General features: G+C 41.2%; 3 protein-coding genes across 4 annotated transcripts in view; all 3 read left to right on the top strand.

The window, feature by feature from the left end:
- On the top strand, positions 3,058-8,962 carry LOC104786303 (ABC transporter C family member 8-like). Of its 2 annotated transcripts, none has more exons than XM_010511671.1 (12): positions 3,058-3,248; positions 3,548-5,490; positions 5,588-5,908; positions 5,982-6,068; positions 6,155-6,748; positions 6,828-6,992; positions 7,080-7,374; positions 7,518-7,732; positions 7,814-8,119; positions 8,194-8,257; positions 8,350-8,589; positions 8,675-8,962. In XM_010511671.1, exons 1-12 carry the CDS (start codon positions 3,233-3,235, stop codon positions 8,794-8,796), a joined length of 4,368 nt encoding a protein of 1,455 aa, XP_010509973.1. In that variant the 5' UTR covers positions 3,058-3,232; the 3' UTR covers positions 8,797-8,962. The 2 variants fall into 2 exon arrangements, with proteins under 2 accessions (XP_010509973.1, XP_019082831.1); XM_019227286.1 differs by lacking the exon at positions 3,058-3,248 and having other exon boundaries at positions 4,682-4,798; positions 4,888-5,490.
- Positions 9,042-12,082, top strand: LOC104786311 (4-coumarate--CoA ligase 2). Its single transcript, XM_010511685.2, has 4 exons — positions 9,042-10,173; positions 11,128-11,540; positions 11,633-11,735; positions 11,835-12,082. The coding sequence occupies exons 1-4, from the start codon at positions 9,160-9,162 to the stop codon at positions 11,952-11,954; spliced, it is 1,650 nt and encodes a 549-aa protein (XP_010509987.1). The 5' UTR covers positions 9,042-9,159; the 3' UTR covers positions 11,955-12,082.
- The window catches only part of LOC109125179 (ABC transporter C family member 8-like), a 7,321-nt gene continuing 4,129 nt past the window's right edge, over positions 12,677-15,868 (top strand). Inside the window, exons 1-2 of the mRNA XM_019227068.1 lie at positions 12,677-15,370; positions 15,466-15,790. Of these exons, the coding sequence (XP_019082613.1) occupies positions 13,397-15,370; positions 15,466-15,790 (2,299 nt within the window). The 5' untranslated portion in view covers positions 12,677-13,396. The remainder of the gene's footprint in view (positions 15,371-15,465; positions 15,791-15,868) is intronic.

Below are 15,868 nucleotides of genomic sequence, written 5' to 3'. Positions count from 1 at the left end.
CCCATTCGTTTTAAGGCGTCTTAGAACAGGAGATTGACCGAGCTTCCGGTGTCTATCATTATGCGTGACAGCTTGCATCCTCCAACATCTAGCCTAACAATCAGAGCGTCGTCGTGGGGCTTGTCCAAGTCGGCGGTTTCGCTCTCCCATAAAGTAATTTCATAATCGGGCTCAGAGCGTGGCTTTCTTTCCCGGTAGTAATTCTCGACCCTGCGTTGGTACGCTTTGATCGAATTGACAGAGCTAAGGCACAGGGCGGATCCTCCCGTGATATAGTCAATCCGGTGGGTCTGGTCGGGATTGTGATATGTGAGGTCGGAAGCTCGCAAGTTTCCGAGGAGCCGGAGGCAGCGTATACACTGACCTAGGTGAAGTGCGGCAAAGGGCAAGACCTTTGAAGACGAGATAGATATGTTTCTTCGGGGGTAGAGCGGGTGATGACCCCTCGGCCTCGTCAATTCTCTCACGTTTCGCGACGACATCTTTTGCGTTTGCATTTGCCTCCCTGGCTTTCTTTCCCTCCTTTTCGAGGTTGATTTCATCGAGCTCCCCCGCTTCGTGCCTCCTTGCGAGGAGACGACCCATGGTTCTGCAGTCTTCGGTCGAGTGACCTTGAATCTTGTGGTATTTGCAGAACTTTTCGGGATCGAAATTAGGGTTTTTAGGTCTGGTTGTGGAATCCACCGCGAAGGCGTGTAGGCCGGGTTCTAGCGGATCCCTCTGAAAGGGTTTTTTGGAGGGGTTGAAAGGTGCTTTCACCGACTTATGAAGCTCGGCCATGGTAGCTCGCTCCTCCTCGGCCTTGGCGAAGTTGATTGATCTATGGAGGACGTCGTCGAGCGAGGGAGGCTGTCGTACCATGAGTTCCTCTTGGAACTTTGATGTATACCATAGGCCATGCCGGAGGGCCGCTAGAGCGACCTCGTCGTTCAAATTTGATATCCTGGCTTTGAATGCCTTGAAGCGGGTTACGTATTCGCGAAGTGATTCGTCCTTTCCTTAGACCTTAGCTTGGAAGAAAATTGAGTACTGCTTTAGAAAGACGGTAGCGAGTTGGTCGAAGTAATCGATGGACGCGAACCATTCTAGGGCTGGTCCAACTAAATTTTCGGCGAAGTATCAACAGTAGCCAGCCTCACATTCATCTTCGGTGAGGTAAGCCCTTGTTATTGCTAGTCTGAAAGCCCGGAGGTGTGCTCTGGGGTCAGACATGCCCGCATACTCGGGCAGGCGTAGTTTACCCACGTCTCGAAGGCAAAATTTCGCAATTGTATTGGTAAATGGGGTGCGCCTTGTTTCTACGATCACACGGTCGATGTCTGGCGCAGCGCTCGTGGCCAGGTGGACTTTTGAACGGATTTGGGCCATCTCGGCACTTGCCTTATTCATGTACTCAGTGAGGAATTGGGCACTGACTGCATCGTTCCTCGGGGGGGCCGGGGAGTCCGAAGCTGCCAGCCGTCGTGTGACGAGACTTTCTGCTCACTAATTCCTCGGTCGAACCTGGGTTTGTTCCTATTGGGGGATTCGTTGGAGCGTTGGAGTTGCTGATATCGTGTGCTGTTGAACCGACATGCCCGACTGAGGGCTGGTCAGCAGGTCATGAGCTCGCTGGCTCGTTGAAGGTAGTTAAGGTCGGAGCTCGCGGATTTTCTAAGGTCGCGAACACAGGTAATGTCCTGAGCCCAGGCGGGGTGACGTGGACTGTCTCAAAATCGAGGCGGGTTAGAGGCAACGCTCTTTCCGCGGAATCAGTTGAGATTGTTTCCGAAGGTTGCGTGTTTTCCCGACGGAAGTCGTGATTTCCGCGAAGGGCGAGCTCTTGCTCATGCCGCTCGATCCGGTTCATGAGAGATCGATTTGTCGCGTCTTGGTTTTGAGTCTTATCGATCAAAACGGCGAGCATCCCTCATATTTTTGAGAGATCGGTCCCACTGGGAGTCCCTGAGGATGGTATGGGCGTCGGATGTTGCCCGGGTCGATTCGTTATATTGTTCTCAGAGCGAATCCATACCTGGGACTGGTTTCTGCTTCCCGACGGGATTGTGGGAATCGCGTGTGTAACCCCGATGGGGATTCCCTGGTTTGGGATGCCAGAGCGGGCTTGGATCTGCTCGTCTCGAGCGGGAGCGATCGTATGTTCCTGGAGAGCCGCTGGCGGCGTGATGGTGTTGGTATGTTTGTGGCTAGATTCGGAAGCGATTACGTTGGTTGTAGATGGATCCATTTCGCCTAGATTTCTTCAAAGAGATCGAATTTTGAGAATAGAAAAGACCTAAGTCCCCACAGACGGCGCCAAATTGTTGAAACGAGAAACAACGAATAAATTGAATTGATTAGGAAATAAGATCTGTGCGGACTTTCAGTCTAAATCGATATGAACTAAGAAGAATTGCGAACTGGATTTTTTGTATTAAATTGTGTGCTGCTCTTAACCTAAAAAAAATACATCCTTGTCTGCTTTACAAATTCTATCTATTTAAACTCAACAGCCTTGACTTGCCGTTCCACTATCCCCTCGAATCTCGCCCCCGATTTCTTGACCTAATCTCGCGACTAACTCGACCTCGGCAACAAAATTCTCCTCTTGGGCTCGAACCATGCCAACTATCAGATCCATATCTTGTTTCTTTAACGGGCTCTTTATGGATCTGCACATCGGCGAAATCCAACACCAATTTTATTTTTAAATAGTATCCCAATTCTGTTAGATATCTTGTTTAAAATAAAATAAGTGGATAGAATTTGTAAGTTTTAAAATGAAAGGCCATTTTATACTATGGTAGGAGTTAAAATTAAATATATAAATAGAATTATTTATCTTAGAGTAAAAATCAGAGCCAAAATATTTATCTGTCAACTAGTATGACAAAATATTTAATATTATGGTAAACTCATCTGGTTTTGGTTTTCTAGTTCACCTGCATTGATGGTAAGAGACCCCTCCCGCTCCTCCGGGAGTGATTCTCGTTTGGGATTCACAGTCATACGGGACCACGGGTAGGTGGGTTTATGAATCTATTCAATTACGTAGTCAGGAATAATTTGTATCTGGGGACAGTTCCAAGAAGCCGTCTAATTCGACTGAATCATTTTGATTAGATACCTCCTTTAGCTTTAGTGAAACAATATCAATCAAACCTCTCATCTCAGGGTTTCTTTCATAAAGACAGAAGCTTTTTGTTTGTTTGTTTGTTTGTTTGTTGATTGAGCTCAGTTGCTTGCTTCTATAATGGTGGTTTCGATTGGTACCACTTTACCCTTTTTTTAGTTCTTAATCGTTAGTGCTTTAAATTTTCCATTTTTTTTGTGGAGGCAGTGTTCTTGGGTTGTGTGTGAGGTTCTTTGTAGGAAAAAAAAACAAACTTTTAGAATCTAACCAGTTTATTCATTCATACTCTCTATGGTGGGATCATTAGAATCTCCCCACTTGGCTTCTTGTGTTCCTTCTGTTCCTCTAAAAGACAAAAAATTAAACTATGTATGAAAGTGTTGATGATTTGCTTATTGTGATCTCTTCTGATGGGTCTTTTTTTGTATAACGCAGGAAACCTTAAATGGTGTGATGTTGAGCTCAATTTGGCTTCTTCTTGCTTCCAAAGAACCGTTATAGATTTCTTGAATTTGTTTTTCCTCAGCATCTTCTACTTGCTCTTGATAGCTGGTTCTGTTTCAAAATATTTTATAGTCAGGCGCCGCAAGAAAGGATGGATCTTTGTGGCTGCAGCTTTTTGCTGTATTGTTACCAGCATCGTTTTTATTGGTGTTGGATTAAATAGTCTGATGTATGGGGCTAATGACGCCAATACAACCCCCTGGGCTCCTTGCTTTGTTGGAGGGATCATTTGGGTCTCACTTGCGGTTTCGATGCTTGTTAATGGCTCCAAGTTGATTAAGATTCTTGAATCTGTTTGGTGGGCGTCTTTTGCTTTGTTGGATTTAGCAGCAAAGAGTGGGATACTTTTGCAGGGAAATGGTATCCGAAGCTTCGACGCCAGAACCTCCCCCATAAGTCTTTTGCTTCTCCTTTGCTCATGGATGAATTTGAGATCTTCTTCTGCAGCAGCTCAAGATTGCAGTGAAACAGATCATCTATTAACTGAAAATCCTAGAAAAGAACCGGCAGGATTAGCAACAGTTGGATTTTTCAGCATGCTGTCCTTCTCTTGGATGAATCCTTTACTCTCGCTGGGATTCAAGAGACCATTATCCCGAGAAGATATCCCAAGTGTACTCCTTGAGGATGAGGCTGAATTAGCTTACAATAAATTTTCTCAAGCATGGGATACTCTTCTTGCAAATCGAAGCTCAACTGAGGAAAGAAACTTGGTGTTTAGAGCCGTTGCAAAAGTTTACTTCAAGGAGAACATATTCATAACAGTTTGTGCATTTTTCAGAACAGTTGCGGTTGTATCTCTTCCATTAATGCTATATGTCTTTGTGGATTATGCAAACAGTGACCACATGGATCTCCGCAGTGGTTTCTTCAATTTAGCTTGTCTTGTTATGCTGAAGCTAGTTGAATCCTTGTCAATGAGACATTGGTATTTTGCATCGAGAAGATCAGGAATGAGGATTAGATCAGCGTTAATGGTAGTTGCCTACAAAAAGCAGCTAAAGCTATCAAGTTCGGGGAGGAAAAGGCATTCATCTGGGGAGATTGTGAATTATATCGCCGTGGATGCATATCGTATGGGAGAATTCTTATGGTGGTTCCACTCGGGATGGAGCCTTACGCTGCAGCTTTTGCTTTCTACAGCTGTACTTTTTCGAGTTGTTGGAGTCGGAGCTTTTCCAGGTTTTATTCTCCTTCTCCTGTGTGGTCTCCTTAATCTGCCATTCGCAAAGATGCTACAGAACTGCCAGACCCAGTTCATGATCGCGCAGGATAAGCGATTGAGGTCCACCTCAGAGATTTTGAACAGCATGAAAGTCATTAAGCTTCAGTCATGGGAAGAGGAGTTCAAGAAAAAGATAGAATCTTGTCGTGATGATGAATTCAAATGGTTGGCTAGGGCTCAGCTGACAAAGGCCTTTGGTAGTGTCCTGTATTGGATGTCTCCAACAATAGTTTCATCTGTTGTTTTCGTGGGATGTGCTCTATTGAAGAGCGCGCCACTGAACGCAAGCACCATTTTCACGGTTTTAGCTACACTAAGAGTTATGTCAGAGCCTGTTAAAATTATACCTCAGGCCGTTTCTGCTATCATCCAAGTCAATGTCTCTTTCGACAGACTAAACAGCTTCTTGCTTGATGACGAGCTAAAGATTGATGAAGTTGAAAGAAGTGGTCTCGAGAAATCTGGAATAACAGTGGACATACAAGCAGGAAACTTCAGTTGGGATCCAGAAACTAAGATTCCAACTCTTCAAAATATACATTTGGAAATTAAGCAAGGGCAAAAAGTTGCGGTTTGTGGTCCAGTTGGAGCAGGGAAATCATCGTTGTTGCATGCAGTACTTGGAGAAATACCTAAAGTATCTGGAATTGTATGCAAAACAGCCACCAAGACTGACTTTTACTTTGTTCATTAGTATAAATATTTGTTCCAAAATGTTTCCTTGATGTTGTCCAATTGGAAAACAGGTAAAGGTCTCCGGGTCCATCGCTTATGTTTCTCAGACATCGTGGATCCAAAGTGGTACCATCCGGGACAATATTCTCTATGGCAAGGCCATGGAATCTGGAAGATACAATGCTGCTATAAAATCATGTGCGTTAGATAAAGACATGAACGGTTTTGGACATGGTGACCTCACAGAAATAGGACAAAGAGGGATTAACTTGAGCGGAGGACAAAAGCAAAGGATTCAGCTGGCCCGTGCTGTCTATGCAGACGCCGATGTTTACCTCCTTGATGATCCTTTTAGTGCTGTGGATGCACATACAGCTGGAGTTCTTTTTCATGTAAGTGAGAACATTGCTTTCAAAGAAGCTTTTCTTAATGACCGCTTCTTAATATGTTGAACTGTAACTGCAGAAATGTGTTGAGGATGCGCTGAAGGGAAAAACTGTCATTCTAGTCACTCACCAAGTCGAGTTTCTCTCAGAAGTTGATCAAATTCTGGTAAAACTTGAGTGGCAGCAAAAGAAAGAAACATTATGTCTACATCTTAACTGTTTTAAGTATAATTCATTGGTGATTTTGATCAGGTTATGGAGGAAGGAAGAATTACTCAGTTAGGAAAGTATGAGGAGCTCTTAATGTTGGGGACTGCATTCCAACAGCTGGTGAATGCTCATAATGATGCAGTAACTGTATTACCTTTAGCGAGTAATGAAAGCCTCGGAGATCTTAGGAAAGGGGGTCGAGACAAAGAGATAAGAAATATTGAAGAAGAAATCGCAACAACAGATGTTACAGGGGTACAACTTACACAAGAAGAAGAAAAGGAGAGCGGTTATGTTGGGTTGAAACCTTTCTTAGACTATATCCGTGTCTCTCGAGGATGGTGTCTTCTATGGTCCAGTGTATTGGGTCAGGTTGGTTTTGTAGTTTTTCAGGCTGCAGCGACATACTGGCTGGCGTTTACTATAGGGATCCCTAAACTTACTAATACAACGCTTATTGGAGTCTACAGCATTATCTCAACTCTTAGTGCTGGGTTTGTATACGTGAGAGCTATTACGACTGCTCATCTTGGACTAAAAGCTTCTGAAGCCTTCTTCTCTGGTTTCACAAATGCAGTCTTCAAAGCCCCAATGCTTTTCTTCGATTCTGCTCCCGTAGGGCGCATTCTCACTCGAGTAAGATTGCTTTGCTTACATGTAACTAAATATCCACAAAAAATTATATGTATGATGTAGTTATATGTAACATTTGCAGGCTTCTTCTGATTTGAACGTCTTGGACTTTGACATCCCATTTGCATTCATATTTGTGGTAGGACCGGCTATTGAGCTCGCTGCAACTCTTATAATCATGACATATGTGACATGGCAAGTAATTATCATAGCTCTTCTTGCTTTGGCAGCAACGAAAGTTGTTCAGGTACATGTTGCGATTTTACTTCATTTTCAATTCATTTTTTGCAGCAAAGAAGTCATTATTAACACCCGCTTCTTTGTTGAAAAATAGGATTACTATTTAGCCTCTGCAAGGGAGCTGATTAGAATCAATGGAACAACCAAAGCTCCAGTGATGAATTATGCTGCAGAAACCTCACTTGGAGTAGTGACAATACGAGCTTTTGGAACGGCAGAGAGATTCTTCAAAAAGTACTTACACCTAGTTGATGCAGATGCCGTGCTATTCTTTCTGTCTAATGCAGCCATGGAATGGGTGATTCTGAGGATAGAGACTCTGCAGAATGTGACCTTGTTCACTTGTGCACTTCTGCTTATCCTTATCCCCAAGGGCTACATAGCTCCAGGTACATGAGTTATTTAACTCGTTACATGACATCTTCACAACTGGTGTCAATATAGCATGAGCTTTTGTTTGAGAAAATCTGTTATATTTATGTTATTCATCAAACTGAAAGGTTCTGTATGAACTTGTTCCTCTGTGTTGCAGGCCTCGTTGGGCTTTCGCTCTCCTATGCACTAACTCTGACACAAACTCAGGTGTTTCTGACCCGATGGTATTGCACCTTATCGAATTCAATAATTTCAGTAGAGAGGATAAAACAATATATGAATATACCAGAAGAAGCTCATGCAATTGTGGAGGATAGAAGACCAACTTCCTCATGGCCTGCCAATGGTACAATTCACTTGCAGGAGCTTAAGGTTAGAAGAAAACATAGGTGTTACAAGATGATAGTAATAATTATGTTTAAGGCATTGATTTGCGCCATTCATTTGTTTCAGATAAGATATCGTCCCAATGCTCCGTTAGTTCTTAAAGGAATCTCTTGCACATTCAGGGAAAGGACAAGAGTAGGAGTTGTTGGGAGAACGGGAAGTGGGAAAAGCACTTTAATCAGTGCTTTGTTTCGTTTGGTAGAACCAGCAAGTGGTTACATATTGATTGATGGCATTGACATAAGCAAGATTGGCCTAAAGGACTTGAGAATGAAACTCAGCATCATTCCTCAAGAACCAACTCTTTTCCGTGGCTGCATAAGGACCAACCTTGATCCTTTAGGTGTTGACTCCGACGATGAAATATGGAAGGTAAAATAAGAAACAAGAATGAGATTTCAAAATAACGATTGAAAACCTTCCTAATAAAACCATATCTTTTGCAGGCTCTTGAGAAGTGTCAGCTCAAGACGACGATTAGCAACCTGCCTAATAAGCTCGATTCTTCAGGTAACTGAAAAACAGTTGTGTTTCATTCCACTTCAAAAATGTGGCGTTGTACTTACGTTAATCTTGTGTTATTGGTGGGACGAAATTAAAAGTGAGTGATGAAGGAGAGAACTGGAGCGTGGGACAGAGACAACTGTTCTGCCTTGGAAGAGTACTGTTAAAAAGAAACAAAATCTTGGTGTTAGATGAAGCTACAGCTTCCATTGATTCAGCCACTGATGCAATCATTCAGAGAATCATAAGAGAGGAGTTTGCAGATTGCACAGTGATAACAGTTGCACATAGAGTACCAACGGTCATTGACAGTGACATGGTCATGGTTCTCTCCTTTGGTAAACAACATTTTACTCTCTAATGAACCAATTTACTCTATCTTTCAATCTCTAAACCAAATGTATGGGTGTTGGTGGTTGACAGGTGATCTAGTGGAGTACAACGAGCCTTCAAGGCTAATGGATACTGATTCTTACTTCTCCAAACTTGTTACTGAGTATTGGGCTAGTTGCAGAGGAAACTCTTCTCAGAATCTCCAATCATAGAGCTCCAAAACGTTTCAAGAAGTGCAACGGCGATTAGTATATCTCTGCTACTGAAACTGAAATGTCAGAGACTTGAACTATCTTACAGAAAATAAAAAATACTGAGAGTAAGAATCCAAAGTCCAAAGCATGGATAATGATAGTGCAGTAGCTCACCAACCCCTTACTTGGTGGTTCTTTGAGATTACAATTGCGAACCAATCCATAGTTCCATACTCATCATTCCGTAAAATGACAAAAGTGACCCCACGTAACTTACAATAATACCCTTTCACCAACCACAACATGCTTTTATATGGAACATAACATGATCATGCTCTGTCTCAGTCTCAAACACAACATTTGATAATTTAGCTTGTGATCATGTCGACACAAGAAGTGATGATGATCACTGATGAGAAACAGAACGATGACGTCATTTTCCGATCAAAACTGCCGGATATTTACATCCCTAACCACCTCCCACTCCACGACTACATCTTCGAAAACATCTCTGAGTTCGCGTCTAAACCATGTTTGATCAACGGCCCTACCGGCGAGGTATACTCCTACGCCGAAGTCCAGGCCACGTCCCGTAAAATCGGGGCCGGTCTTCGTAAACTCGGCGTGAAGCAACACGACGTCGTAATGCTCCTCCTCCCTAACTCCCCTGAAGTGGTACTCACGTTTCTCGCCGCCTCCTTCATCGGAGCAACCACCACCTCCGCGAACCCCTTCTTTACTCCAGCGGAGATCACTAAACAGGCCAAAGCCTCTGCCGCGAAACTCATCGTCACACAATCCCAATACGTCGGCAAAATCAAGAACCTACAAAACGACGGCGTTTTGGTCGTCGTCACCGATGACGTCGTCCCTGAAGGCTGCCTCCGCTTCTCTGAGTTGACTCAGTCCGAAGACATCCAAGTCAACACGGAGATTTCGCCGGAAGACGTCGTTGCGCTGCCTTACTCGTCAGGCACGACGGGACTGCCTAAAGGAGTGATGCTAACACACAAAGGTCTCGTCACGAGCGTGGCGCAACAAGTCGACGGGGAGAATCCAAACCTTTACTTCCACAGAGACGACGTGATCCTCTGCGTCTTGCCTATGTTCCACATCTACGCACTCAACTCCATCATGCTCTGTAGTCTCAGAGTCGGTGCTACGATCTTGATAATGCCTAAGTTCGAGATCAGTCTCTTGCTAGAGCAGATTCAGAGGTGTAAAGTCACGGTGGCTATGGTCGTGCCACCGATCGTCTTAGCTATAGCAAAGTCGCCGGATATGGAGAAGTATGATCTGAGTTCGGTCAGGATCATAAAGTCTGGTGCAGCTCCTCTTGGTAAGGAGCTTGAAGACGCTATTAGTGCTAAGTTTCCAAACGCCAAGCTTGGTCAGGTTTGTCTCCTCTCTAATTTTTGTGTTCGATCATGCATTAATTACATTGCGTGTCGATATCATTATTGGTTGTGTTTGATTGTGATTTTATATTTTTTTGTTGTTGAAATTGAATTTTATGTGTGTAAGTCAAAGTCCACGAGCTTACCACATGTTTCGATTTGTCCCCCCTAAATTACGAAATATTGGACAGCACACTAACTAATGAGATCGTGACGTTGCATATGGTATACCCATTTATTCAGTTTACATTTGGAAAAATGGAGATTATGAAATAACTATTTTGTTTTTTGTAAAATAATAATCACAACCAAAGTTTGGCTATATTATTTTTATTAAAAGATTAATTAGTATTCATTGCTAATATCATTTCCTTATAGTTCCATGATTCCAACTATAGCCACTTTTATATTAAAAGCTTAATAATTCACAGCCGTTAAAGTCTATACAATTTTAATATCTTTTCCAAAACTTTTTTATTTTTGTAATATTTGTTGAGTAGGTGAAAAGATGAGTTGTGGTGGTAGGTCGTGTGAGTGGATCGGATATCTTAAAAGGAGAAATAAAAATAAAAATAAACAATGCCTTACTTACGTGTAGTAAAATTTTAAGTTACTTGCAACTCTTCTTGGTTATAGACTTTTGGGGGTGAAAATTAGATTTATATGGAAAATCCTGATTTTGGACTTTGGTTTATTCCGTTTTCTGAGGAATTGTTTAATCGTAAGAGTGTAAAACTAGTTTAGTGCTTCGGTTTAGATTAAGTACTGAAATAAATAATAATAATATAATAAAAATAGAGAAATTGAGCTAATTAAGGATACATTTCAAATAATAAAAATTATATAGTGAATGTTTAGAAATATTTGAATTTCTTATAATCACGCAAACGCAAATTGTGTTTGTAAGTTTAAAACGTTTGAAGTCTAAAACTATGCCTTTTGGTTGGAGCAGGGCTATGGGATGACCGAGGCAGGTCCGGTGCTAGCAATGTCGCTAGGGTTCGCGAAAGAGCCGTTTCCGGTTAAATCAGGAGCTTGTGGTACAGTCGTGAGGAACGCGGAAATGAAGATAGTTGATCCGGACACGGGAGATTCCTTGCCTAGGAACAAATGTGGCGAAATATGCATCCGTGGCCACCAAATCATGAAAGGCTACCTCAATGATCCCATGGCCACCGCTTCCACGGTCGATAAAGACGGTTGGCTTCACACGGGAGACGTAGGATTCATCGATGATAACGATGAGCTTTTCATCGTCGATCGGTTGAAAGAACTCATCAAGTACAAAGGCTTTCAAGTGGCTCCGGCTGAGCTAGAGTCTCTCCTCATCACTCATCCAGAGATCAACGATGTCGCCGTTGTAGCGTATGTGAACTTTAAAATATGTTTTGCGGTTTTTTTTTTTTCCAACAAAAATTTTGTTATTTATTTCCCCAATTTATTTTCTTAATGTGCAGCATGAAAGAAGAAGATGCTGGTGAGGTTCCTGTTGCGTTTGTGGTGAGATCAAAAGATTCAAATATATCAGAAGATGAAATCAAGCAATTTGTGTCAAAACAGGTTAATATATTATTAGTTGGTTTCATTTTTTTAGTTTTTTCTTTTAATGAATTATCGACCTTGACGTTGATCATAGTGCATGTGTGCGTGATTCATCAGGTTGTGTTTTATAAGAGAATCAACAAAGTGTTCTTCACTGATTCCATTCCTAAAGCTCCATCAGGGAAAATACTGAGGAAGGATCTACGAGCAAGACTAGCTACTGGATTGATTAACTAAGTTTTAAAATGAGCCAATTATGTATACATACTGTATATCATCATATGTGCATGTAATAATATTATCAGTTAAAAATGAAAACGAAACTTCTTTTGTGAGTAAAGGAAATAATTAAACTTACAGGATCATATTTTGCTCTATGTTCTCAAGTCAGATTCCATTCTCATTTGAGAATCCATTAGAAACCCACGAGAAACTCTCCTGCCATATATATGTTAGTTTTGTTTATATGAATGGTTTAGTTCTGTTTCCAGAATATTTATTTTGTTAAAAAGTAAATCGTCAGAAACTATTATAATATTTTTAGAGAACAAGATTTTCACTTTGAAAAAGCTATACGATGAAGTCAAAATACAACAGTTTTGTCATGAACAACAAAATATATGATGATGATATATTTAGAGAATAAGATTTTTCAGCTATGTGCTTTATTAATTTTGTTAGTTTTTTTTTCCCCGTGAAAATCTACTAACGTTTTTTTATGTATATGCAGCAATATAACATCATGATGTGAAGTCTTAAAATTTTATTAAAAATCAAAGAAACAGTTCATGAAAAAAAAAAAAAAACAGAAGATGACTAAAATCAAAAGAGAATTAGTCCAAAATAAATCTTCCACGCATTTCCTTTTTTTTTTTTTTTTTAATAAACGAGAAAATTGAGTACTATATTTTAAAAATTATTTTCGATTATTTTATTCATCATACAATATTTAGTTTGTCAACTAGTCCACATTCTTCTGAATCCGCCTCGAGACGATGCGTCTGTTAACTCAAACCAAAAGTGTCAGATTTTTCCTATCAGTAAACACATGTCAAGAAACAGAGTTCTTTTTCCTATTCGTTCTCACCTTCCCCTCCTCCTGGCGGCGTGATTCTCGTTTTGGATTCTCACAGTCATACGGGGTTGTTGGGTTTATGACTGTGACGAGAAGCCGTATAATTCGACTCAATCATTTAGATGCAGTGGACTTGAATACAACATCAATCAACCTCTCACTGTTTCTTTCGTAAAGGCAGAAGCTTGTTTTTTTATCTTTTGTTGGTTGATTGAGCTCTGTTGTTTGGTTTGCTTTCTATAATGGTAGTTTCGATTGGTACGACTTTACCCTTTTTTCTTAATCATTGTTTCTTTGTCTTCGTGCTTTAAAGTTTTCATTTTTTTTGGGGTGATGTTCTATGTTGTGGGTGAGGTTATTGTATGAAAAAAAAAAAAGACATACTTTTAGAATCTAACGAGTTTCAATTAATATGTTCAATCATTGATTCTATTCTATGGTGGGATCTATAGATTCACCCTACTTGGCTTCTTGTGTTCCTCCTCTAAACGACACACACAAAGGAAAAAAAAAAAAAAATCTCTAATTTAAACTATTTATAACGTAATACACACTATATATATAATAAAACTGTTGATGATTTTTCTAATTGTTATCTCTTGTGATGGGTTTTTTGTATAACGCAGGAAGCTTTCCATGGTGTGATGTTGAGCTGAATTTGGCTTCTTCTTGCTTCCAAAGAACAGTCATAGATTTCTTGAATCTGTTTTTTCTCAGCATCTTCTACTTGCTCTTGATGGCTGGTTGTGTTTCCAAACATTTTATAGTCAGGCGTCGCAAGAAAGGATGGGTCTTTGTGGTTGCTGCTATATGCTGTGTTATTGCTAGCATCGTTTTTCTTGGTGTTGGGTTAAACAGTCTGGTTCATGGTGCTAGTGACGTCAATGATATCTCCTGGGCTGCTTGCTTTGTTGAAGGGATCATTTGGGTCTCACTTGCGGTTTCGATGCTTGTTAATGGTTCCAAGTGGACTAGGATTCTTGTATCTGTTTGGTGGGTGTCTTTTGCTTTGTTGGATTTAGCACTAAAGAGTGGGACGCTTTTGCAGGGGAATGGTCTCCGAATATTCGACGTCATTACCTCGCCCATGAGTGTTTTGCTTCTCCTTTGCTCATGGATGAATTTGAGATCTTCTTCTACAGCAGCTCAAGACTGCTGTGAAACAGGACTCTCTGATCCTCTATTAACTGAAAATCTTAGCAAAGAACCGGCAAGATTAGCAACAGCTGGATTTTTCAGCATGTTGTCGTTCTCTTGGATGAATCCTTTACTCTCACTGGGATTCAAAAGACCATTATCTCGAGAAGATATTCCAAGTGTAGTCCCGGAGGATGAGGCTGAATTAGCTTACAGTAAATTTTCTCAAGCATGGGATACGCTTCTTGCAGATGAAAGCTCAACTAAGGAAAGAAACTTGGTGTTTAGAGCCGTTGTAAAAGTTTACTTTAAAGAGAACATATTCATAACAGTTTGTGCATTTTTCAGAACAGTTGCGGTTGTATCTCTTCCATTAATGCTATACGTCTTTGTGGATTATGCAAACAGTGACCACAGGGATCTCCGCAGTGGTTTCTTCAACTTAGCTTGTCTTGTTATGCTGAAACTAGTTGAATCCTTGTCAATGAGACATTGGTACTTTGCATCGAGAAGATCAGGAATGAGGATTAGATCAGCGCTAATGGTAGCTGCATACAAAAAGCAGCTAAAGCTATCAAGTTTGGGGAGGAAAAGGCATTCATCTGGGGAGATTGTGAATTATATCGCCGTGGATGCATATCGTATGGGAGAATTCTTATGGTGGTTCCACTCGGGATGGAGCCTTACGCTGCAGCTTTTGCTTTCTACAGCTGTACTTTTTGGAGTGGTTGGCGCAGGAGCTTTTCCAGGTTTAATTCTTCTTCTCTTGTGTGGTCTCCTTAATCTGCCATTCGCAAAGATGCTACAGAACTGCCAGACCCAGTTCATGATGGCACAAGATAAGCGATTGAGGTCCACCTCAGAGATTTTGAACAGCATGAAAGTCATTAAGCTGCAGTCATGGGAAGAAGAGTTCAAGAAAAAGATAGAATCCTGTCGTGATGATGAATTCATATGGTTGACTAAGGCTCAGCTGACAAAGGCCTTTGGTACTTTCCTCTATTGGATGTCTCCAACAATAGTTTCTTCTGTTATTTTCGTGGGATGTGCTTTATTGAAGAGCGCGCCACTGAATGCAAGCACCATTTTCACGGTTTTAGCTACACTTAGAGTTATGTCAGAGCCTGTTAAAATTATACCTGAGGCCATTTCTGCTATCATCCAAGTCAATGTCTCTTTCGACAGATTAAACAACTTCTTGCTTGATGACGAGCTAAAGATTGATGAAGTTGAAAGAAGTGGTCTAGAGAAATCTGGAACAACAGTTGACATACAAGCAGGAAACTTCAGTTGGGATCCAGAAACTAAGATTCCAACTCTTCGAAACATACATTTAGATATTAAGCATGGGCAAAGAGTTGCAGTTTGTGGTCCAGTTGGAGCAGGAAAATCATCACTGTTGCATGCAGTACTTGGAGAAATACCTAAAGTTTCTGGAACTGTAAGCAAAAAAACCACCAATACTATAACTTTGTTCATTTAGTACAAATAGTTTGTTCCAAAATGTTTCCTTGATGTTGTCTAATTGGAAAACAGGTAAAGGTCTCCGGGTCCATTGCTTATGTTTCTCAGACCTCATGGATCCAAAGTGGTACCATCCGGGACAATATTCTCTATGGGAAGCCCATGGAACCTGGAAGATACAATGCGGCTATAAAAGCATGTGCGTTGGATAAAGACATGAACGGTTTTGGACATGGTGACCTCACAGAAATAGGACAAAGAGGGATTAACTTAAGCGGAGGACAAAAGCAAAGGATTCAGCTGTCCCGTGCTGTCTATGCAGACGCTGATGTTTACCTCCTTGATGACCCTTTTAGTGCTGTGGATGCTCATACAGCTGGAATTCTTTTTCATGTAAGTGAGAACATTGCTTTCAAAGAAGCTTTTCTTAATGACTGCTTCTTAATATGTTCAACTGTGACTGCAGAAATGTGTT

The sequence above is a fragment of the Camelina sativa genome, chromosome 1, assembly GCF_000633955.1.
Source record: "Camelina sativa cultivar DH55 chromosome 1, Cs, whole genome shotgun sequence".
NCBI classification, from domain to species: domain Eukaryota; kingdom Viridiplantae; phylum Streptophyta; class Magnoliopsida; order Brassicales; family Brassicaceae; genus Camelina; species Camelina sativa.
Note: the sequence above shows the minus strand (reverse complement) of the source record. Positions and strands in the feature narration are given on the sequence as shown.